Below are 25,453 nucleotides of genomic sequence, written 5' to 3'. Positions count from 1 at the left end.
TATTTTTTTGTTATAAAATTGTATTTCATCTGTCTCAGGCATCCTAAAACAGCCCTCTCTATATCACAGCATGCCTCAATTTCAGCAATAGTCCATAGAAAATAAAATAATATTGTAACCCCTCCTGACATGAAGATGAAAGAGTTGTGCTTTATGAACTAGTTTTTTTAAAGCAAATCCCTTCTGTCATATATCCCCTAGATAATTGTTTTGAAAACTATTATTTGTAAACTACAGTGCTGGGTTATAAAATTAAACTTTAATAACTAAATTTTCTTTTAATTAATTCTGCAGCTAACAGAACAAGAAGTAGAAACAATACTGGATAAGGCAATGGTCCTTTTTAGGTTTATGCAAGAAAAAGATGTATTTGAACGTTACTATAAACAACACTTGGCAAGGAGACTTCTCACGAATAAAAGTGTTTCTGATGACTCTGAAAAAAATATGATATCTAAGTTAAAGGTAAGGTATAAACGTAAAATGCAACAAAAACATGATCACATGCTTGAACACCAGTGGTATTATAAATTATTTAAAATTTTTTATTTCTAGAAATTAATAAAGAGTGATTATTTTTTAGCTGGATGTAGACTGTACATTGATTTGTTCAAGTTCTGGGATATTCAGAGTCTGTTGAGCTATCTCTTTTTTTTCTTTTAAATTTTATTATTTTTGTGTGTACCGTCAAATCAGATCTGACTGGTACAGGAGGAGATTGTCCCTCCTTCCCTGGCAGAGCATCTGGTGGATTCGAACCGTGTGCCTCTAGGACTGTAGTTGCAGCTCCTTACCACTAGGCCACCAGAGCTCCCCTGTTGAGCTATCTCTTAATGTGGCAGAATACATTCATGAATGTCTGAGGGAGGAGTACAAGGCAAGCTGTGTTGTTGTTGTTCTTGTTATGTGCCGTCGAGTCGCCTGCGGCTCATAGCGACCCTATGTACAACAGCCCTAAACTCCGCTCTGTCCTGTGCCAATGCACTGTCTCTGACACTCCCATCCCAATTATCCCATTCACTGAATCAGTCCACCTCATAGAGGGCCTTCGCTTTGTCATCCCGTGCTGCCTTTTGAAATCTTCTATTCAACTCTTTAGAGGCAAGCTATAAAGAGAATAATTCCATATAGTTCTTTTTCAAAAAGTGTAATTCATAAGATTACTTCTAATCCTTGAGGTGCTTGCTCTTTAGAAACTCGGGTTCGGGGTCCTTCCATTTATTGGGGCAGGATGGGATGTGTGTATTAGCATTTGAGAGAGTCTTAGGAATGTGTATTTTGAAATAAAACACTAGAGTTTGATAGCCATAGGCATAGAACAGCCATTTGAAAGATTGAGTAAGAGATTTTCAGTATGGCAGTGATAGGATTCCCTTCCTTTCCCTCTTCACCTCCACCTCCACACTCCCTAAGAAAAGTCTCACATTGGTTTGTTTGGTTTGTTTGTTTGTTTGTTTGTTTGGTTTTGTTTTTGGTTTTTTTATATTTTATTCCCTTCACAGACTGAATGTGGGTGTCAGTTCACATCAAAACTGGAAGGAATGTTTAGGGATATGAGCATCTCAAACACAACTATGGATGAATTCAGGCAACACTTACAGGCAACTGGGGTAAGGATCTATGTTTCTTTCTTGTTTGCTGTACATATGTTTATCGGCAGTTACGTTTTCATCCACGTAGCACTTATAGTGACTGCACTTCTCTGTCATTTCTTTAAATGCTAATCAATGGCAACATAAACTGATATTTATCTCTAAATAGACATTTTTCTCTTACTTTTTCTAGTCTTTCCCTTGTTATTTGCCAGTCAAGTCAGAAGTGACTGATAGCTGAGCCTTCAGTGGCTTTTCAGAGGCTGTAAATCACACAGGAGATTGCCCATCTTTCTCCAGTGGAACAGCTGGTGGATTCAAATTGTAGGATTTTGGGTTAGCAGCACAACTCCTTAAGCATTAGGCCACCAGAGTTCCTTCCATGTGTGAAGGAATGCAGTGAAATTTGAATCAGTAGAATAGATTGCAAAGAATATTGAACATAGAGTATGCCAATTTTTAATATTCTGCTTTTCCCTTAGTGTTGTGATTGTGTTATTTTGGGATAGTTAACTGACCTTCCTCTGCCTCAGTATTTTTATATGTAAAATCAACATAAATAACCTTGACATTACAAGCACTGTGGCATTTGGACAAGAACAAACTGGGAGGAGGGTAGAGAGAATAGTGCAACAATGAATGAGTGGAAGCCCAAAATCTCTGTAAATGTTTATGAAAATTAATAAAATATAATTATAGAAAAAAATAACCTTGACATTCTTTAATATTTTGCTATTATTAATGAGATAATTGAAACAAAATACTTTAAAAATATTTTTTTAAATCTTATTCATGCTACTAAAAAATTTTAAGTGTCTACTTCTCTCTTTATTTTAAAAAAAGAGAAGACAGTACCCTGACATGCCTATATTATAAGAATATAGTAATACCATATGTATTCATTTAATGAAATTTACATTTAACAAATCATCCATGATTTTTTCCCCCCCTAGGAATTACTCTAGACACTGAATCTAGAACATACAAAAATACCTGCCTGAAAGAGTTGTCATTCCAGTCAGGGAAGGAGATGATAGAAGGAGATAATAGATAAATAAATATATAACCTCTTAGGTGAAGTATGAAGAAAATCTGTAGCAGAAAAGAGTGGTCAAAGAAGTCCTCATTTCTTAAAATTCCCCACAGACATGTTATGGAAAGACAGAGTAGGTGAGGGAGTTATTACTTGTATATGAGAGAGTTTAAAGACTTTCTTATGTTTATCTCTGAAATTCTGGAGTAGGTTTCATAGATATTGATAAGTATTGAGTAGACTTAACTGTTAATTTATGGCACTTATACCCCCACTTACAAGAATGAGAGTGCTTCTCTACCACCCCTCAAAAAAAATCATCTCTGTCCATTTGAAACATCTGAGGTTACTAGTCTCCGTCTCCAAATGCGGAGTGGTTGAGAAAAAAAATCCCTGTTAAATGTGCTTCTTGATAGGTATCATTCTCACTTACCAGCCATTCTAAATTATTGTGTAAGACACAGTGTGTGAGAATGATCATAAGAAACACAATGTGGATTTTTAAAAAACCCACACAAACACAATTTTAAAAAACTTAAAATTACTTTATCTTTTACATAAAAGTAGACTAAAGTTTGACAACAAGTGGTGAATGCTGATAAGACTTCACCTTAAGAGTTTCTGTTAATGCACTTTATTGTTTGTATAAGAATTCATTTTCTTTAAAAAGGGAAGTTTCTCTTGTGGCTGTGATGGTAGCATGTATTTTCAAGGATCAGTCACCCACATTACAGATGGTTCTAGAGCACGTATTGTGTGGCACTTTGTCCATAGTGCTCTCCACAGAGATCGTTAGAATGTAAAATGAACTTCATGTGAAGCATGTGCATAAACAGAAAATGAGGAATGTTTGTATATGTGTTATGATGGCAAAAGTATTTAAAACAGGTGAGAGGAAATTCTAAAATAATACTGGTGTGAGAGCCCTTAACATTTTATCAACAGACTCAGTTGTTCCGGTTAAATTTTGTTTAAGTTTTGAGAACTCTATCCTTTTTAAATAAATTATAAATACATAGAGAATATGTCTTAAAAATCTTTCTGGATGGTCAATATTTTTAAGCTAACATCTTAGAAAACAACTTAACTATTTGCCAGGGTAGTTAAAATTTGGAAAACACTGCATGAGTCTAACCACTAAGAAGACCTGTTTATTTACTAGCTAAGACTGACTTTTCCTTTATGATGCTACTAATTTACTCAATCTGACATAGTACCTAAGTGGAACAGATAGAAAAGTTGTGACGAATTTAAGAGGATTATGTCCTTCCACTTTCTGTAGGTATCTTTAGGTGGTGTTGATCTTACGGTCAGGGTGCTCACGACAGGATATTGGCCCACCCAGTCGGCCACACCAAAGTGCAACATCCCACCAGCACCAAGACATGCATTTGAAATATTTAGAAGGTAAACCTAAATCAGACTTTGTATTTCTGAGGGTAAATAATTGTTGCTCATTAAAATAACTGAGTGTTAATAAAATACCTTTACAAGATAGGAATATATTCCTTTTTTTTTTTTTTTTTACTATGTCTTCAAAAGGAACTATTGTTTATTCTTTTAATATATGAGAATGTCCATAAAATTTTCTTAAGAGGGACATTTGTGCTAATGTCCTTGTTCAGTAATGTACCTGTTTTGCAAGGTACATATTTGGTACTGCTAACAAGATGACACTGGTTTAGGTCAAATCATTTATTGGGTTATTTTGCAGAATGACACTACTACTACTATTATTATTACTAATTGGTGTGTATCATCAAATCAAATCTTACTGGTACAGGAGGAGATTGTCCCTCCTTCTCCAGCAGAGCATCTGGTGGATTTGAACCATGCACCTCTGGAAATGCAGTGCAGCTTCTTGCCACTAGGCCACCAGAGCTTGACATAACCATACTCTTAAAGAAGAGCAATAACTGAGCAGCAGGCCAAGAACCAAGTGTTTCAGTAGAAATGATTTTGTGTACTACCTAAGTCTTTATATATATGAAGAGAGAGAGAATGTGTGTTACTCTGTAGTTTGTAGTTTTAGATATGAAAACTGTATGACTCTAAAATCTGCTTTTGATTTGCCAAAGGTTTTATTTAGCCAAACACAGTGGCCGACAGCTTACACTCCAACATCATATGGGTTCTGCAGATCTCAATGCTACCTTTTATGGGCCAGTAAAAAAGGTAACTATTGGAAGTTTTAACTTTTTTCTGTTAGAGAACTTAGAATTTGTCTGTACTACTGTTTTTAAAATTTATGTTGACCTGAGTAACCTGCTAATGTGATATAAACACACCACACACACACATACAAATATATTTCTTGTTTTACTGTTTCAGGTATTGAAAAGGGGAAGTTTTTTTGCCTTTGGGCTCCCATTTCCATATTTGCTAATTTCATTTAAAAATATGAACACTTCCACCATTAATCATTTAAGGAATAAATTGTATTTGGATAAGTAAATTTTTGTATTAGACTTGACCATATTGAATTAATAGGTAAAACTTAAAAAATGAATGTGTTTGTTAATTGCCTACAGCGTACAAAGACTTGGGACCTTTTCATTATTTTTAGTATTCTGTAATCCCTGTTTCTAATAATGAAAACCATCAGCTCATACTGGCGATTTCTGAGATTAATAAATTGTTGAAGTCCTTATTTCAAAATTGGCTTTGTGTCAATGAATTACCTTTATTTAATCTTTTAAAGCCATTTTACTGAGTAGATCTGATTTTAAAACATCTCTGTCGTCTTAATTGAAAGCTTAAGGAAATGCCTATACCTCTGAAATCATTGAGTAGGAACTGGCATTAAGAACACAGGTCAATAATACAAATCTGTTACTCTCCTTTGGTATGCTTTTAAGGGGGCTCTGGTGGACTAGTGGTAAGAAACAGCACTAGACTCTCAAAGGCTCTTGGTTTGAACCCACCAGCTGCTCTGCGTGAGAAGGATGAGCACTGTCTTCCCATGTAATTTCTGCCTCTGAAAACCCGCTGGAGGCTCATTTGTGAGTAGTTTCCAACTAACTTGATGGCGTACAACAACTGACATTGAGAACATGGATCGATAAATAGGCCCATTATTCTTTTAAATACTCTTAAAGTAGTTTTAAATTTTAATGTAAAGAAATTTTGATTAACACTTGATCAGATATCTAAAAATGTTTACAGTGAAGCAATAAAAGTGATTGTCTGAAAAAAAAATAAAGCCACATTATGATAAACAAAAAATTATTGAGGTCTTTATTTTATGTGGTTCTTCAATCATCTCCCATGCAAGCAACAGTCCGAAAATCAGACTTACATTATGTTGGAAATCCTGCAAGAGAGCTCTTTAAATTGTTAAAATACAAAGATGTCACCTTGAATACTAAAGTACCTCGACCTGTGCCAGTTGCTTCATAATCTGTATAGAGACTTCTCAGCCAAAAAACCTGAGGAATTGTTACATTTGAATTAAGAAGCTGTTGAAAAATAGCTAACATACTGTGACCTGCCAGAGAACAAACATTCTCTCTTGGATGAAGTATAGCCAGAATGACATGTTACTAGAAGAAGTCAGTTGCTGGAGAAAGATAGGTACAGTGTTGGTAAAGTTACAGGATCAGTAGAAAAAAGAAGATCCTCAAAAATACGGATTGACAATGTCTGCGGCAGTAGGCTCGAAACAGTGATCTGGAGGGTGCGTCCCAAGTTCTATTGTGTGTAGGGTTACCATGACACAGGACTGGCTCAGTGGTACCTAATAACAAGAAATACAATAATTTCAAAACATTTTAATGTATGAGCTTTAGTATTTTATATTTTTTAAATAATGTTTGAAAGTTAAAAATGATATATTTCTATTCATTAATGTGCTTATTATAGTAACAGTTAAAAGACTGAGGGGCACCTGACCCGAACCCCATGGTATTTTCAGTTACTTTGTGTGCGTGTGAATGTTGGGTAAAGACTAAGGAACACTGTAGAAGAATTCAAGCCTTTGAATTGTGTTATTGGCAAAGAGTTTAAATAGACCATGGATCAGAACAGAGGCCTGTCTTGGAGGAAGTGCAGCCAGAGTTCTCATTAGAAGCAAGGATGGGGAGACTCTACCTCACCTGTTCTGGACATTTTGTCAGGAGGAGGCCAAGCCTTCAAAAAAGACAGTATTTGGTCAAAATGGAGGCCCAGCGAAGGAGAGAGAGGTCTGCAGTGAGATCGAGTCATAGGATGTCCTTGAACATGGTAAAGATTGTAAGGATGATTCAGGATTGAGCAAAATCTTGTGTTGTATACAAGGTTGTGTGAATTGGAGCCAAGATCAGGGCACTTAATATTCAGTTGATAGTTGCATTATTAATACTATTTTCTCTTTCTAGAATAAGTTAATTTTATTAAAAGGTATGAAAATTGCAGAGTTTAACTGAAACATTGTTAAAATTACCAGAAAGTAATCATATCTTGCTTATGTCATTTTAAAAATGCAACAGGAAGATGGATCTGAAGTTGGTGTTGGAGGCGCTCAAGTCACTGGCTCTAATACACGGAAGCATATATTGCAAGTCTCCACTTTCCAGATGACTATATTAATGCTCTTTAATAATAGAGAAAAATACACGTTTGAGGTACGAATTTTGGTTATCAGTCTTATTTTAGTAACTTTTAGAATGTCCCTGCATACTTAAAGAAAAAAAACTGCACCAAATAAGATCTAGATAATAAATATTAGGCAAAAGATTTCTTTGTGCCCTTTGACTTTAGTTCCTACCCCTACACAACTACCCTGTATTTGCTTCATGTCATTGTGATAGCTCTGACCCTTTTAGATTTTCAGATAAATGGAATCATACCACATCTACCATGAGTGTATTGCTTTTCCAGGTCACTTTATTTTTTTTTAACCATACTTTTAAACATGATATGAGTAGTTTATTTTTTTTTATTGACATAATCTATTAGATAGATACACTAGGTTTTCTTGTTCATTCCTAGTGAAATGTATTAGATAGGATACTAATTACGTATTAGAGATGTATTGCATATTAGATACACACCTAGTGATACATAGTAGTTTTCAGATTTTGGAATGTGATATTAAGAGTTAAAGCACTTATGAATATGTCTTAAGTCTTTTTTTTATAGACTTTTAAGTTGTCATTTTTCTTGAATAAATACTTGAGAGTGGAATTAGTGGGTTGAGGAGTGAGTGTATGTTTTAGTTTTTAATAAAAAAAATTCTAAACCTTTTAAACTAGTTCATCTGATTGACACGTCCAGATTTTTTTGTTTGCTGTATGATTATTTAGTGTTATGAGCCCTTTATAATTTCTGAATACAAGCTCTTTGCCAGATGCTATTTGTGCTGCGAATATTTCCTTTAAAAGCTTATCACTTGACTTTGCAAATTCTTAGTGGTCTTTTAGATAACATGCAAGTATATAAGATAATGAGATACTATTGTTATTTAACCCACCAGATGGACAAAAGAAATGGACTATCCACTAGTGAAGATTTTGTAAGGGAACGGATACTCCAATAAGTATTTTGCTATTGAAGTTAAACTACTGAGCATCATGAAGGGAGTTTGCACATATCTAGCAAATAAAAATTTTCAACCTTTGAAAATAGATTGTATTTCTAGAAAACTTCTTCCATAAAGTTGGCTTTTATACTCAGTAATAAACATGTTACATGAACACACAAACACATGTCTACCCACCCTGGATTTCCCTGTAGCTTAAGCCTCTATTTCCTAAACTAGGAAAGTAATTGCTCCTGATGAATAGGGTAGTAGGTTCATGTATAAACAGTTAATTCTGTCTAGTATTCATGAATGGTATGTAAATATCAAGGAAAAGTCATAAAAAGATGCAAATGAGCTTCAGTGATTATCTTAAGGATCAATTATAATTTTAAAATATCTCCTAAGGCATTTCGGTCTGAGGTCCATTACTACAACATGTGAATAAGTCACTTAGTATATGCAGAGTAATTATAATCACCATTCTGAGAAATAATATAAACTGTAATTTGCTAAAATTGATATGTTTGGTACTAAAAACGTAAATAACACATAGAAGAGATTCCACCCCACCCCCAGCCCTTAAATTTTGTAAATGTTTAAGCTCTCTGACAGTGGTTGAGAGAGCACCCCTAAGACTCTTGAAGTGTGAGGTGACTCTGGAGAGAAGTTACATAAACTGAGCAGCACCATTATCATGCCACTCCTCCTGAGAGTACTCTTGAGAGAGAATCACTCTGTCTGGATCATACCCTGACACATAGCTGTGTATCCTTGTGTCAGGACATATTCACTAACCATGTCAGCATGGTAGGACTGACTGATGCCAGTGTCCAGTACTCTTGTCTTCCTGACACAAGGTCAAGGTGTGTAGTAAATGGAAAATTACATAGCGTTCTCTCCCCAAGTGGGTTTTTATTTATGCAGTAAGCCCTGGGAAAAATTACTGGGTTTCAAAATGTATTTTTACGCATCATGTTAATTAGAAAAACACAGCAAATCCATAAAAGCCTCAAATTAATTGCCAGTAATTTCATACCAACTTAGAGATGACCCTCTAGCCAGCCAGTTTCCAAGGCTATATACATCACATTGTAGGAGACTACCAATATTTCTCCTGTGGAAGTTGATTTGAAATGCCAAAGAGGCATTTTCTTTGAGTTATCAAGGGATGTAAGTACAGCTCTATAGACTGTACCACCAGGGCTCCTTTAATTACTAGGTGTCTTCATTTTTCTTTTAACTTGGTCATGGCCACAAGTAAAAACAGATTAACTGGAAATGTAAACATCATTGAATGAAGTGTTGTCCTTGAGTACAACTCAAAGCAACCCTATGAACAAAAAAGAACCCTGTTCTATCCTGCGTCAATCCACCTGGTTGAGGGTCGTGTCTTCACCAACCCTCCACCTTTCCCAACACTTTTCAAGAAATAGCCCCTTCTAGCAACATGCCCAGAGTATGGGAGGCAAAACAAAGCCTCATCATTCTTGGCTCCAAAAAGCACTCCGACTGTACCCTTAAATTTGTGTTTCTGTGCAAGAAGTAGTAAGAAAGTAGTGTGGATAAATTTAGGAGGATGACTGAAAAATATTTCTAAAATCAGTTATTTGCCTAAAGGTTAAAATAAATTCTTAATAATCTTTCCTATGACATTTTATAATAGAAATTCTGTCCCCTGTAAGTAACCAAGCTAAATATTGGCATGTATTTGAAAGATGTGAGAATTTGAATCACCTTTTCCTTTAGTTTTTCAAATACGGGAGAGTCTAGTGAAATGTCATTCAGAAAAATCCTATTTTAAATTTAATGAATGTCTCTGCTAATTATTACTTACAAGGAATCCTGGTGATGTTGTGGTTAAAGTGCTCCGCAGTTTACAAAAAAGGTTTACAGTTAGAACCTGCCAACTGCTTGAGAAGGAGACCGATGTAGCAGTCTGTTTCCATTAAGATTAATAGTCTTGGGGGGAAAATGGGTCAGTTTTACTCTTAGGATTTAGTATGAGACAGTCTACAACAGTGGGCTAAGATTGCTTGGTCAGTTTTACTTGTTAATTAACTAATCCATTTTGATCTTCCATAGATTTCTAATTACGTTAATCTGGTACATTTCAGGAAATTCAACAAGAGACTGATATTCCTGAAAGAGAGCTTGTTAGAGCCCTGCAGTCCCTGGCCTGTGGCAAACCAACACAGCGGGTTCTCACAAAAGAACCCAAGTCAAAGGAGATAGAAAATGGTCACATATTTACAGTTAATGATCAGTTCACATCCAAACTACACAGAGTCAAGATTCAAACAGGTATCTCAACTTATATTTTTCCCTCTAAAAAAATCTCATCTGTTGATCTTCTATCTTGGAATTAAAAAAGACAATGCTTTTGTGATGATGCATGACACTTAGACTTAAGAAATATGGCAGGTTTTGTTAATTCATGTTAACTCTGAAAAAGCAGTTAAATCCAAGCACAATGAACATTTTAAAAGTGCTCTGAGGTGACAGGACTTCATTGTGAACAAGGTGCTTATTTTCACTAAATAACTAGATAGATTGTTAGCTATATTGTTTGTTGATTGCCTTGGAGTTGAGCACGACTCATAGTGACCCTATGAACTGAAGCCCCTCTACAAATAGCTGCATTTGTCTAAGTGTTTCCAAAGGCAGGTTGCTTAGGAAGTGGATACCACTTCTGCTTCTGCTAGCTATATTGTCAGTGAAAATTTAAAAAAAAAATATAGGGTGGGAGTTTTTTAGGAATTATTTTTATTGGGAATTATCATAAAGCTTGGTCTTTCAAGGACGCTATTTGTATCTTTTTTTTTTTCTATTTGTATCTTGATAATTTTTTTGTTTATGTTTCAGAATCTTGATCGTAGCTGTTGCTCTGATATAAAAACAGGAATACGCTGCTGTAAATAGTTTATTACAGCTCTTAGTGAGATTTTTTCCCTTTCATTGTATGTTTAACATAATGTAAAATTTGTTTTGTGTAACACATTAAATGGGGAAATGAATTTTTTCTTCCTAACCTGATGCTTTCCAAAATTCTAACAATTTGCTAATGTCTTCTCAAAATTAGTTTTAGATAATCTTCCTTGTAGTAATTCAGGTATTATAGCTTATTTAATATGTAATAAGACTTTCTTAAAAGATAATAAGGTTATTTTAAAATTACTAATTTTCTGATATTTTTACAAATTTATAGTTTACATTAGGCAAATAAAGTGTCTTAAAAGTCACTTTAGTGTTAACTGTTTAGTTGGTTGTCATAATGCGTTGATTGAAGAATAATAACCGACTATGACTAACTTTGAGAAGACTAGAAATCCCAGACCACTTAATTATGCTCATGTGAAATTACACCAAGAAACTGAACAGAGCTAGAGAACATGGAATGGTTTAAAATTAAGAAAGGTCTGTCCTGTGATGCCATACCTATACCTAATCAGTCTGTATGCTAAATTGAGAAGCTGGACTTTACAAAGAAGAATGTGGCATCAATATTACTGGAGAACTCAACAACTTGTATTATGCAGATGCCACAGCCTTGCTTGATGAAAGCAAAGAGTACTTGAAGAGTTTGTTGCAGAAAATCAAAGATCACAACTTTAAGTATGGATTAATTTTCAGTATGAAGAAAACAGAAATTCTCACCAGTGGAGAAAGGACAAATCATAATAGGTGAAAAAAATTCAACAATTTCATCTTTCTTGCATCCACCGTGAACCCCTTCGAACCCAACACTAGGGAAAATCTGCTGTCCACTGTCCAGGTTCCCTCCAAGGTATTAAGGAACAACGGTGTCAGTTTAAAGACAAAGATGCATTTGATTCAAACCATGATCTTTTCAGTTACTTGCTTTGCATCTGAAAGTTGGACAGTGAATAAAGATGAGAGGAAGAATGGATGCTTTTTAAGTTGCAGTGCTGCAGAAAAATACTGAATATCTGTCAGATGTTCCGAACAAACAATTGAAGATGGATGGATATTGACTGTAACTATGGGTTTAAGAGTCTCAGAGGTGGTGAAGGGTGGCATAAGTTAGAGCAGGCTCCAGCTACATTGTTCATAGGGTTGATGTGAGTCTTAGTCTCCTAGATGGTACCTAACAGCAGCACTATTGTTATGTAGTTGTCTTTCTCTTTTTAGCTCTGTTAAATTGTTTTATATGTGGGAGGGGGACCCTCTGATTTTGAATGTGTAGGCATTAATTTATGTTTTCTTGTCCTTTCTTACCTCTTATGGTACTTTTTGCATTGACGTCTGTTTTGTTAGAAATTAATGAGGCCACTCTGCTTCCCACCCCATCTCTATCACCTGTCCCAAATGTTTCCTTTGTTTGCCCCACACTTTTAAAATTTAACGGGGAAACATTGCGTCACTTGCAGCAATATGTTAAAAAATCGTGAATGTGATTTTCCCTCCCTTTCCTTTCTGCTCCCCTCTCCATCAATTCTCATCTCTCTTAATCTGCAAGATTGATTCTCTGTCTAAACCTTTTTTTTTTTTTTTTTTTTTTTAGATTTACTGGTATTATATCCTAATTCCCTTTTTTGACACTGATTTACAACTTTTTGCTATTATAAATGGTGCAGCAATAAATAATAAATGTGAGTATTCTGGCTCATGTTGCACCCTTTGTTTTTTAGCTGTATCTTTATTTTTTAATGTTTTATCAGAAGTTGACAGAAAACTTACATTTCTATTCATTCATTGTTGTACATTTTCCTCCCTACTCCTGCCCCTTCACTTTTCTCTTTAAAAAGATTCTTTTCATTGTTTCCTTTTTCTCCCTCCCCTAGTCCATTTTGTTGTGCACTTCTTATTCTGGACTGTTGTCATGCACATAATACCTGATCATGTATTTCTTCTAGGCAGTTCTTTCCCTCATCTGTTTCAATGCAGTGTTCATTATTTATCCCCTTTTCTTAGTGTCCAGCCCAGTCCACTCCTGTTTTATAACTCTGGCATTATGCATTATTTGCCCTTTTGTGACTGAGATATTTCACTCAGAACAATGTCCTCCATAGTCACCCATTTTGTGTAATGTTTTTTGATTTCCTTGTTTTTCAGTTGTGCGTAGTGTTCCGTTGTGTGAATATACCATAGCTTCTCTATCCATTAGTTTGTTGATGGGCATTTAGGTTGCTTCCATCTCTTTCCTGTTGTGAACAACGTGGTAGTAAACATGGGTGTGCATATATCTGTTGGGTGACAGTTCTGGTTTCCTTAGGGTATATTCCTAGAAGTGGAATTGCTGGGTCAAATGGTATTTCTATTTCCAACTTTCTGAGAAAGTGCTGTACTGCCTTCCAGAGTGGTTGCACCATTTTACACTCCCACCAACAGTGAAAAAGGGTTCCAGTTTCCCTGTAATCTCACCAGCATTTGTTGTTTGCCACCCTGTTGCTATTATTACTGGGGTAAGATGGTATCTCATAGTTGTTTTGATTTGCATCTCTCTTAGAGCTAGGGATTTTGAACATTTCTTCATGTGTTTGTTTGCCATATGAATGTCTTTGGTGAAGTGTCTTCATATTCTGTGTCTATTTTGCAATAGGGTTGTTTACCTTTGTCTTGTTGAAGTGCTGGAGTATTTATAAATTCTAGATATAAGTCCATTATCGTACATGTCATTACCAAATATTTTTTCCCCAGTCTGTGGCTTTCCTTTTTACCCTGTTGATGTGCATGGGGATTGGATTCTTAGAAGACCTCATGCATCTATTTTATTTTCTCCTAGTTACAGGTTTTTCAAGATGCTGGGGAGACTTTTCATGTTATAAATTAGGGCTTCTACAGTTCTTCCAAGATTTTTTCTGATGAAGTTTAGTCCTTCATTTTAACTCCTGGGTCCTTGATGAATTTTGAGTTTGTTCTTGTGTATGATGTGAGGTGTGGGTCTTGCTTGAGCTTCTAAAGATAGTTTTACAGTTTTGCCAGCACCATTTGTTAGTTAGCCTTTCATTTCCCCACTTAACTGATTTGATCGCCTTGTCAAAAATCAGTTGATCATAGGTCGATGTGATTCTAGGTTCTCAGTTCTTTTCTGTTGATCTATCTGTCATTGTACCAGTACCATGCTGTCTTGACCACTACAACTATGTAGTAGGATTTGAGTTTAGGGAATGAGATGCCTCCTACCTTGTTTCTCTTTTTCAGGAGTGCTTTGCTTTTCAGGGTCACTTTCCATTACTGATGAAATTAGAAATTGCTTTTTCATGAAGTTGAAGAATGGAATTTGTATTTGTATTGGGATTACATTAAATTTGTAGATTGCCTTTGGAAGAATTGTCATTTTCGTACTATTGAGTCTTCCTATCCAAGAGCACGGTCTATCTTTCCATTTCTCCGGGTCTCTCTCTGTTCCTTATGGTGATGTTTTGTAATGTTCTTTGAATATGTCTTTAGTATTTCTGGTTATATTTGCTCCCAAGTATTTAATCTTGTGATAAGCTGTTGTGAAGGGTATTGTTTTTCTTAGCTGTGTATTATTTTTGTCACTGTAGAGAAATCTAGTTGATTTTTGTGTCTTGATCTTGTATTCTGGCGTTTTGCTGTACTAGTTAACTATGTCCAGTAGTTTCCTTGCTAAGTCTTTAGTGTTACCAAGTATACTATCATATCATCTGCATATAGAGATACAAATTTTACCTCCTCTTTGCCATTTGGATACCTCTTATTTCCTTCTCTTGTCTTACTGCTATTACTAAGACTTCCAATGCCTTTAATCTCTCCATTGAGAATGAAGTTTGCTTTTGGTTTTGCATATATACTTTTTACTATGTTGAGGAAATTCCCCTCTATTCCTATTTTGTTGAGTGTTTTAATCAGGAAAAGGTCTTGGATTTTGTCAAAGGCCTTTTCTGCATCAATTGATAGGATCGTGTAGTTCTTAGTCTTTGCTTTGTTAATGTGATGAATTACACTGATAGTTTTTCTTATGTTGAACCATCCTTGCAAACATGTTATGAAATTCACTTGGTCATGGTGAATTATTTTTTTGATGTACTGTTGGATTCTGTTGGCCAGGATTTTATTTAGGATTTTTGGACTATAGTTTTCTGTTTTGGTGGTGTCTTTTCCTGCCTTTGGTATGAAGGATATATTTGCCTCATATAATGAGTCTGGGTAAATTCCATATTTTTGGTTTTCTAAAATACTTTAGGTAGAATTGGTGAGAATTATTCCCTGAATGTTTGATAAAATTCACTTGTAAAACCATCTAGTCCAGGGTTGTTTTTTTGTTGTTGTTGGAAGTTGTTCTGTTATCTTTTCAGTTTCTTCTTTTGTAATGGATCTCATTAAGTGTTTAATTTCAGTCTGTGTCAACTTAGGTAGGTTTTGTTTCTAAGTATTTGTCCTTTCTAAGTTTTCATAATTGCTTGAGAGTGAGTGTGTGTATTTTCATAATACTCCATTGTTAACTTTTTAAATTAGTTGGTTCTGTTGTTAAATTGCCCCTTTCTTCTGTTACTCAGATTGTTTGTGTCTTTTCCTTTGTTTTAGGAGTGCTTTGTCGATTTTATTGACCTTTGAAGAACCAAGTCCTGGTTTTGTTGATGGTTTCAGTGTTTTTCTGTTTCATTTCTTTCTGCCCTAACTGTTCTTTTTTTAGAGAGGTCGGGTTTTCTTGCTGTTCCTTTTCAGTTTGTTTGTTGGAGATGTTGAGTTAGAGAGTCAATTAGCTGCTTTTTTCCCCCTTTTGATGTGTGTGCTTATTGACCTCTGATTACAGCTGCAGCTGTTTTCCAAGAAGTTTTGAGTTGTGTTTTCATTGTCATTTGTTTCAAGAAACTTTTTTCCCCAAGAAACTTTACTTTCATTTTTTATTTCTTCTGTTACCCACTCATGTTCAAGTAAGGTTTTGTTCAGCTTATGAACATAAGTATGGGTTTTTGTTTTGGTTTTTTTTCCTCTCCTTTATCCTCTTGTTACTAATTTCTAATTTTGTAGCATTGTGGTCTGAGAAAATGCTTTATATTATTTTTGTGTTTTTAAATTTATTTTATGCTTGCCTTGTGACCTAATATGTGATCTATTCTGGAGATTGTTCCATGCACATTGGAGAAGAAGGTAGGTATACTGTGCATTAGCTGTATGTATCTATGAGATTGAGTTGGTTTTTTGTGGGGTTTCATTCTTAAGCATCTTTATTGAGCTGCTTTTTAGAGGTTCTAGCTTTCTTGAAAGTTGTGTATTGAAGTCTCCTGTTACTATAGTGGTGTATTTGCTTTGTATATTTTGCAGCTCTATCATTTGGTGCATAGATATTATTGTTATGTCCTCTTGTTCTATTGAACCTTTCAACATTATGTAGTGACCCTCTTTGTCCTTTGTGTTGGTTTTTGCATTGAAGTCTATTTTATCAGAGTTTAGTATCATTTTTTCTGGTTGCCATATGCTTGGCATATTTTTCCTACCTTTTTTTTTATAGTCTTCACGTGTGTCTCTTATAGACAGCATATTGATGTGTTGGGTGTTTTCTTAAATCCAGTTTGCTATTTTTTTCTTCAGTGGTACATTTAAACACATTCACTGTAATTATTGAGAAGGCTAGGTTTTATTGCTGTCATTTTGTTGAGTTCTTTCTGGTGTTGTTGCTGGTTACTTTGGTCCCTCTGATTTCTTAATGGTATCTCTGTAAGAAGGACTTACGTTCTGCTTTTCTGAGAATATCTTTATCTCTCCTTATTTGATAGACTGTTTTCCTGGGTGCAGTACTCTTTGTTGACAGTTGTATTCTTTGAGTGTTTGATATAGGTCATTCCATTGTCTTCTGCTCACATGGTTTCTGCTGAGAAATCGGCACTTAATCTTATCTGTTCTCCCCTATAGGTTACTCTGGAGTGAGGCTAGCTAGCCTGGGCCTAGGGTTTGGACCAGGAGGCGGCCTTAAGCCCACTGGGAAGGAAGCGGCCATGTTGTTCCTGGTTTGGCTGGTGCCTTCCCGGGCACGTGGGAAGCTCTCCTTGCCAGAAGGCAGGAGCGTGGTGGTGGGAGTGCAGGAATCGTGGCGAGCTTTTGGAGCGGACTGCTTCTCCGGGAATGTGTTTGACGTACAGGTTTGCTCTGTGCCTGGAGTGAGGCTAGCCAGCCTGGGCCTAGGGTTTGAACCAGGAGGCGGCCTTAAGCCCAAGGCAGCTGGGAAGGAAGCGGCCATGTTGTTCCTGGTTTGGCTGGCACCTTCCCAGGCTCGTGGGAAGCTCTCCTTGCCAGAAGACAGGAGCGTGGTGGTTGGAGTGCAGGAATCGTGGCAAGCTTTTGGAGCAGACTGCTTTTCTGGGAATGTGTTTGACGTGCAGGTTTGCTCTGTGCCTGGAGTATAGCACTGGCTTGTGTTGCTGTACAGAGGTAACCCGTGGTTGCTGTGATGCTGAAGCCTGTGACAGTGATGTGCCAATCATGGTAATGGGCACGCATGGTGGACAGTGCTGGCTGGAGCTTCCCGACTAAATCAAGCCTGGAAGCAGGAGCGGCATCCACTTCCAAAATGGCTTGCCTCTGGAAACTCTATGTACTAATAGTGCTCAGGCTGTTCGTTCATAGGGTCGCTATGAGTCGTCTACGACTCGACAGCATTCAACAGCAACATAGGTTACTCTTTATTTCTGCCAAGCTGCTTTCAGAATTCTCTCCTTAACTTTGGTTCTAGCAAATTTAACTGTGCTATCTCTTGGTGTTTTACTTTTGAGGTCTATTCTATATGGTGTTTACTCAGCTTCTTGATACATATTCTTCATGCTACCTGGAAATTTTTCCTCTAGTAATTCTTCCACAGCCTTCTCAGTACCTTTACCTGCTTCTTCCTGTTCTGGGATTCTGATTATGTGGTTGTTATTTCTCTTGATGGTGTCCAACATTATTCTTGGGTTTTCTTCTTTTTCCTTCCTTTTTGAGTTTGCTTTTTGTTCTAGCAGATTAGTGGTGACAATTCCATCTTCTGTTTCTCTGGGTCTGTGTGTTTTGTCTCTTCAACTCTGTTCTTATGTCCCTCCAATATGTTGACAGCATCTGAAACATTGATCCTTATATTCTGGATTGTGGTTTCTTGTTTTCCCAGAGCTTCTGATGCCACATTGGTGGGTTTGTGTGTGTGTGTGTGTTTGTTTGTTTGTTGTTTTTTTAAGTTCCACTTGGTTTTTGCTTGCAGAGTTTTGTAATTCTTTGATTTTGTCTTTTACCCATTGAAAATATTCTATCGTTCTTTTGAATTCTGTGTCTGGAAGTTCCATCAAGACCTCTGGCTTCAGGAAATCCATTGATACTGTGTCACTTTTGGGGAGTGACATTTTGTTTTGTGTTTGTTTAGGGTATGAGAACATTGCTGTGGTAGGGTTTTTCATGCCTGAGGCCTTAGCAGGCTCTTGATCTGGAAACCTTGGCTCAGGAAATCACTGCTCTAGAGGCAAACATGGCATCTACCCTTTCTGAATTTCTCTCTGAACTACTTGACTCAAGGGAAGGATTGCTGCTGCAGCTAGGATAGGCTGGTCCAAGGTGTCCGGAGCTGAAGGCAGCTCAAGCTCTGGGAGAGCGGAAGAAATGGGTTCACCTGTGATATTGCTGTCCCAGATGTGGTTTAGAGGGTGGCAGCAGGTTGTTCTCCAGGCGACAGGGCCAGATCCTCCAGGTGGTGGTGCTGAAATTCCAGGCAGCAGTGGGAGATTCGTGGTGGGGCCGGGGGATTGCCAGGCTAAGGAACCAGAGGCCTTCCAGGCAGAGGAGCCTCAGGCTAGTGCTGCAGGCAGGAGAGCATTCCAGGCCGCCCTGAGAACTTTTTAAGACAGGTCCCTAGTTAATCGACTGGATCAGATCTCTGGCTGCTCATGTAGTGGCAGCTGCTGATGACCCACCCCTGTTTATCTGGGTTTTATTCGTTGTAGTAGGATTGATGGATCAAACCGGTGCTTCAGATTCCCCAGATACTTCACAGGAGAGTGATGGGCAACACTCTTGTGGGATTCAACCTCAGAAAACCCGTGTGAGTTTTCTGAGTTGATTCAAATTGACAACAGTGGATAGAGTTGAATTGTTCTCCCTTAATTGCAGCTTGATACCTACTTTTTATCCTACCATTTGACTTTTAATTTATTTTGTTTTTTATCTGTGTTGTTATCTCTTAGTGATACTGAGTGACTATTTGTGTTTTCTTATCTTTTCCACTGCCCTTTTTCTACTGATTAATATGGCAAAGTTAAGATCTTTTTTCATGAGTTGTTGTGAATTGTAGTATACTTGATGACAACAAGAATGCATTTAAGCAATGCCTGTTACAGTGCCTGTAAGTTATTTTGTTTATATCATTTTGCTTTGTGTGTTTGGTGTTTCCAGTTTCTTTGTTTCATAAAAGTTTCTGCCTTCATTTTGTTTAAGGATTTTTCTTATCGTTTCCTTCAGCTTACTAAATTTCATACTTTTGGGCATCTTGTCAGAAGGGACCAATCCTTGGAAAAACAGGAGGCTGAAAAAGATCAGCAAAAGGGACAAAGCTACTCATTGTGATGGATTGACTCAGGATTTTAACAGTGGTTTTGAATAGAAAGGAAAACATAGGGGTAAGGGAATGGGAAGCTTAAAGAAGAGAAAGAAAGAAAAGAAGAAACTTGGATGTGAGCGGCAGCCAGTTAGTCTTACCGCCACTGCTGATAGAAGTGAAACCCACCTCGTCTAGCCTGGCTTGGTTGGTGGAGTGCGTGCTGACCTGACAGAAGGTTTAGAGTGAAGTTCCCCACCTGTGGCTCAAGGCAGGGTGACTGACTCAGGGTGGAGGGGGAGGGTATTCCAGGTGTGGTGCACAGCCAGTGATGGAACAGCTAGTGGTCTGGAGTGTGGCCTAGGGTAGGATGAGGCATCCCAAGAGGCAATGCTGCTGTTAGTCTAAGGGTTTGGTACACGCCAGGGACATGCCCACTTAGGTCCAGGTCCACCCCTCCACACACCTGACCTTGAGCCAGCAGCAGCACAAGAGTTATTGGCTCAGCTGGTGGGTGGATGCAGGACAGTTCCCCCCTTGAGCTTCAGGAGAATATGAAGATCAAGGGAGAGGTCACACCTTTGTTGTCACTGTCTGCCACCAGTGTGGGCACCACTATAGATAGCCCTCAGTTTCTACTTGAATTGAAAAGCTGCATTCAAAGTTAAAAAATGGTTATGTTGGGTTAAATGTTCACAACCATTCTGTCTCCAGCTTCGATGTTTTCATTCACTTTACTTCCTGTAGGTATTTGAACAACTACTTTTACTGAACATTTCCTTTTTTTCTGGGATTATCAAACATATCTCTTGTCTTTGTTTTCTGGAAATTTTGTTGTATAGGGTTTGAAATACCGTTTACCTGTTCTTCCATCTTGTGAAAAAATCTGTACCTTACTCTTTTAACTCAGAATTTGATCTGAGTTTAACACATTATATTTGGGTTTTCAATCATTTTAGTTCTTTCTAAGCTAAACCAGTACTCTTTTTCATTGCCAGAATTGAGTTTTTGTTGCTAAATATTAAGTCTGTTATTTTATGGGTAGGGTAATTTCTTTACTGTCAAAATTGTACAAGAAAGCATTTTTAAAGAACCTTTTTATTGACAACTTGAGTTTACAGAATATGTTTTATATCTACCCAGTTACATGTTTATGACAGTAAACTCCTGCATTATCACAGACTCTTCGTGCTGCTTCTGTGTGATTTCATTCACTTTCTGACCTGTTCATATTCCGCTTTCTGTCTGATCCCTTCCTGGGTTCTACACTTTCTCCTTGGGCACATTCTGCCCGTTTGCTCTTGTGTCATTGTCCTAAGAAGTGATCCATCCCTGGTGTCAGTATTTGTCTTGTAGGCCTGTCTGTTGCTTGGCTGAATGTTGAGACATGGTGTTGAAAACATTTTTAATCAAGGAATTCAAAGTAGAAATTCATAGCTCAATGGAGATGCACACCAGAACGATCCTCCAGATAGTACACTTTGCTGTCTTGTGCCCATGGCCTGTGGCTGGTGGCCATCCACATGTTGCCTACAGTTTTACAATTTTCTTCCAAAAACTTTATCTATATTGATGACCACATTAACAAACTACTATAACCTGGGTTCTTTTTATCTCCTTTCAGAGAACAAAGTTGTAGGAGAAAAGGACTTCTGTATTTAATGCATTATCAGTGTTTTTAAAAATCAAAGAAAACTTAATGACAGATAAAACTTCTGAATACTTGAATGTAGTTTGAATTTGAGATATTGAAGTTTTGACATAAATAATAAATTAGATGACATGAGAGCATGAAAGGATACAATATGAGGGCATGCAGTTGTAAGTCCAAATTAATGACTTACTAATTGTAGAGTTCTGTGCTCTTACTTTCTAATGCTAGTTTTAAATTAATTAGCTGACAGAAAAGAAAAAAAATTTGTGGCTTTCTAAAACCTTAAGAGATTTAAGTTGGTGAGACAAGGTATTTCCCTATCTGCAGTACTTCTTTTGTGGTGGTGGTGGTGATGGTGGTGGTGTGTTTCATTGAGTTGCCTGCAATTTACAGCAGTCCTGTGTACAGCAGCTCTGAACCCTGCCCTACACTGATCCAGTCTCATTGACTCCAACACATCTTCCCCCATTACTCCAGTTACCATGTCAGTTCATCTCATCAGGGTCTTCCTCTCCTGTGCTGTCTGTCCACCCTTCCAAGCATGTTGCCCTTCTCCTTGGCCACATACCCAAAGTATGTGAGACAGGACTTCAAAGTCTTTGTTTCTAAGAAGAAACTTGGTTTCCTCCATCCAAAACAGACCTATTTGGGTTTTGTTTTGGGTTTTGTTTTTTTGGTTTTTGTTTTTTGGGTTTTTTGGGGGGGTTTTGTTTTTGTTGTTTTTTTGTTTGGTTTTTTTTTTTTTTGAGTTCATGAAATGTTCAGTACTGTCTCCTGCAGCACCACAACTCAAATGCATCAGTTTTTCTTCTGTCATCCTTAGTCATTCTTGATCTCGCTCTGATGCATAGCAATTAATTGTAAAGACTATGGCCTGTATTAAGCGCACCTTAGTTCTTCAACTGACATCATTACTCTTTAGCTCTTTGGAGAGGTTCCTGACTGCTGGTGCCTACAGTGTTGCTTGCGGATCCGAGCAAGATGAAACTGGTAACATTTTCAGTCTTTTCTCCATCTTTTATGGTGTTGCCATTTGGACCAGTGGTGAGACTCTTTAACTTCTTGATGTTGAGCTTCAGTCCATATTGAAAATTACAGTCCTTGACTTTCTGCAGCAAACATTTCAGGTCCTCCTCCATTTCAGCAAGCAAGGTTGTGCCATCTACATATTGCAGGTTGTTGATGAGTCTTCCCCTAAATCTTGATGCCACACTCATAAAGCAGTCTTCAAATGATCTGTTCTGCCGATTGAAAAGGTATGGAGACAGGATGCATCCCTGATGCGCTCATTTCTCGATTTTCAACCTTCGAGTGTTTCCTTGCTCTGTTCTAATGTTTGTTTCCTGGTCCAAGTATAGGTTTCACGTGAGCACAACGAAATGTTCCGGGATTCCCATTCTTCTCAGCACACAGACAAATGTCTTTTCATATAGACATTCTCGGGTACCCTTTGCTTCTGACCAAGATCCATCCGACATTGGTGATAATGTCATTAATGTCACGGCCTCTTGTAAACTCAGCCTGTATTTCTGGTTGTTCTAGTGATTTCTAATAATCTTCAGGATTTTGCTTGTGTGTTTTATTAGTGATACTGTACAATTATTTCCACACTCTGTTAGATCATTTTAGGAATAAATACAGATTTCTTCCAGTGAGTTGGCCAGGTAGTTGTCCTCCAGATTTCTTGGCACAACCTGGTGAGCACCCGTTGCAGCATCTGTTTGTTAACATGAAACCACAGTAGTAATGCTAATGTTCATCTCTGGAATGCTAAGCTGTGGAAATGCTGAATGAATAATTTAACCATGAAACATTTCAGGCTACCGTATTTCTTCTAGGAAGTATAAAAATAAGAGTGGTTTTACGATACTGGTAAAATTGAATTCCTACTTTTGAAAATGGATAATTTAGAGTTGCTTAATTTATATGTTGTGCTGCCAACCCAAGACTTGCAGTTCAAATCCGCTAGCTGCTCCACAGTAGAAAGATGGACAGTCTCCTCTCATGTGCTTTGCATCAGCTGAAAACCTACTGAGGGTCGGCTATGAATAGGTGCTAGTTCGACAGTGCATTACATGATTGTCATTCATTCATTTAAACGTTATTGAACTAAACATTCACTTAGATACTTGGTTAAAGTTTACTTAAATTGCCAAATAGGTGTCTCATAAGCTGCAGTTGATTAGGATTTGTTGTTTTTTTCTTTGAGTCTAAATTAATAAGTTGCTTACTGACCATTTTATTTCATTATGTTTATGTCAGAATGTCTTTATTTCTTTTCCAGTTGCTGCCAAACAAGGTGAATCTGACCCAGAAAGAAAAGAAACGAGGCAAAAAGTAGACGATGACAGAAAGCATGAGATAGAAGCTGCTATAGTTCGGATAATGAAATCTAGAAAGAAGATGCAGCACAATGTGTTAGTAGCAGAGGTGAGAACTCACTTTGACTTATTGGAGAGCATGTTGAATCGTTCATTTCAGTTTTACATACTATATTTTACTGTTTTGGAAATAATTTTAAACATAGGAATAGTGTTCAGAACTTGTTTCTTTAAAAGCATTGTTTTCTGTGTGCAGCAGAATGTATAAAGTTAAGGTGGATGGCTTAGAGCATTAGGAAATTGTCAGAAGTTTGAAATAATGTCTCTTGAAGAATGAGGCTCAAGAACTTTGTGAACTTGAAAACTAAATGAGTTAGCAATCTATCTGTAGTTTGCAGATATCTTCTGTAAATGATAGTGTTAGCTAGAAACCAGTCATAGAAAATATGTATTTTGGATGTGTCTGTATTCCAATAAGAACTTAACGGTGGAAGGCCAGAGGTCTAGATTTGGGCTGTGGCTTATTGTCTGCCAACCACTGGTCTATAACAAATGATGTAACAGCCACAGCTTTGCTCAGCCTGGAATTCTGCAGTAGATTTAGAATGATGTAGAAAAGAAGGGTAGATCGAGGGCAGCTCTGTGGAAAATGTGTGATAGTATTGGGAGTAATACAGATGTTAGTCAGGTAGTAAAGTGCTGCCGTTTTACCTGCCCTAGGAAATGAACTGGTGAGCACAGAAAAGCAAAGCTGGTAGATGGATGGAGAAGCAAGATGAAATTAATGCAGCACTTAGAGTGAGGAAGTGAGATGGTCACCTCTTCTTCACTGGCTCTCCCATTTACTACCTGTTTACCTCAGTTTCCCTCTCATTAATGTGTTTTAAAAACCCCTACTTTTTGCAGAAGACCACTAAATTAATAGATTCACCCAGTGATTGATGCATAGCCTTAGTTAGCTCTGTTAGTTATGTTTCCTTATTGTTGCCAGTGTCATAGTAGCTGGCAGCCTGGCAGAAGTTGGTCTCTGAGTTTGAAAATGGGTAACACATTAGTTCTATTGAAAGAAAAGAACTTCTGTGTGTGTACGTAGGACTGTTAGTATTTTTTGAAAGGTTTTGTTTTTTTGATGTGTGTGTTTGTGGGAGGCTCTTGTTTTATTTTTTTTTTCAACTCCAGTAGAAATTCGTCTTCTCTCTTTTTAGGTAACTCAGCAGTTGAAGGCTCGATTCTTACCAAGTCCAGTTGTTATTAAGAAACGTATTGAAGGACTTATTGAGAGAGAATATTTGGCACGAACACCTGAGGATCGCAAAGTATACACATACGTAGCATAAAATGCGTTCAGAAATTTGATTTATTCTTGGACTGTACTCTTCGCATGGACTGGGAAGTTCTTTTAAATCATTAAATATTAAGACGACCATCTCTTCTATTAAATTGCAGTACATGTTCTAAACCATTCAGATCGAGCCTTTACTCCCTTTGAGAGTTCTCAACATCATTTGATGGAGCCTTCAGGCTTTTCAACGTTTATCTCTGTAGAGGTCATCTTTACAGTTCCTCGGGAAAATGTGAATGTGCCGCGTTTTGTTTTCAATACTGTATGAAAACAGGAAAAATAAAAATTTAGAAAATACAGCTCATTAAAATAAAATTGTTGAATTTCATTTTCCCAGGTCTTCAGTGTTGATGTAAATGTGTTTCTGTAGTTGCTTAGCACTTTGTGCATTGTATAAGTTGGGTACAAAAGTGGTCAAAGAAATGACAGAATTCCCAGTTATCTTGCTCTGCTTTAAGACATTTCTTTAGCTAGTCTTATTTAATTTAAAGCTTTGATAAAGTATACAAAGACCCGAGCATCCAATTTGAGCATG

General features: G+C 37.1%; 1 protein-coding gene across 2 annotated transcripts in view; it reads left to right on the top strand.

Annotated features, from left to right (window-relative positions):
- CUL3 (cullin 3) overlaps positions 1-25,249 on the top strand; it is a 110,699-nt gene extending 85,450 nt beyond the window's left edge. For both annotated transcript variants that reach the window (XM_006890284.1, XM_006890285.1), the window contains 8 exons: positions 295-465; positions 1,503-1,610; positions 3,908-4,032; positions 4,704-4,800; positions 7,092-7,226; positions 10,240-10,426; positions 23,540-23,685; positions 24,782-25,249. In XM_006890284.1, coding sequence (XP_006890346.1) covers positions 295-465; positions 1,503-1,610; positions 3,908-4,032; positions 4,704-4,800; positions 7,092-7,226; positions 10,240-10,426; positions 23,540-23,685; positions 24,782-24,913 — 1,101 coding nt within the window. In that variant the 3' untranslated portion in view covers positions 24,914-25,249. The remainder of the gene's footprint in view (positions 1-294; positions 466-1,502; positions 1,611-3,907; positions 4,033-4,703; positions 4,801-7,091; positions 7,227-10,239; positions 10,427-23,539; positions 23,686-24,781) is intronic.
- Positions 25,250-25,453: the final 204 nt, after the last annotated feature.

The sequence above is a fragment of the Elephantulus edwardii genome, unplaced genomic scaffold (assembly GCF_000299155.1).
Source record: "Elephantulus edwardii isolate Elephantulus edwardi_28Jun2011 unplaced genomic scaffold, EleEdw1.0 scaffold00087, whole genome shotgun sequence".
NCBI classification, from domain to species: Eukaryota; Metazoa; Chordata; class Mammalia; order Macroscelidea; family Macroscelididae; genus Elephantulus; species Elephantulus edwardii.
The sequence above is the reverse complement of the archived record's forward strand: the minus strand, read 5'-3'. Positions and strand labels throughout refer to the sequence as shown.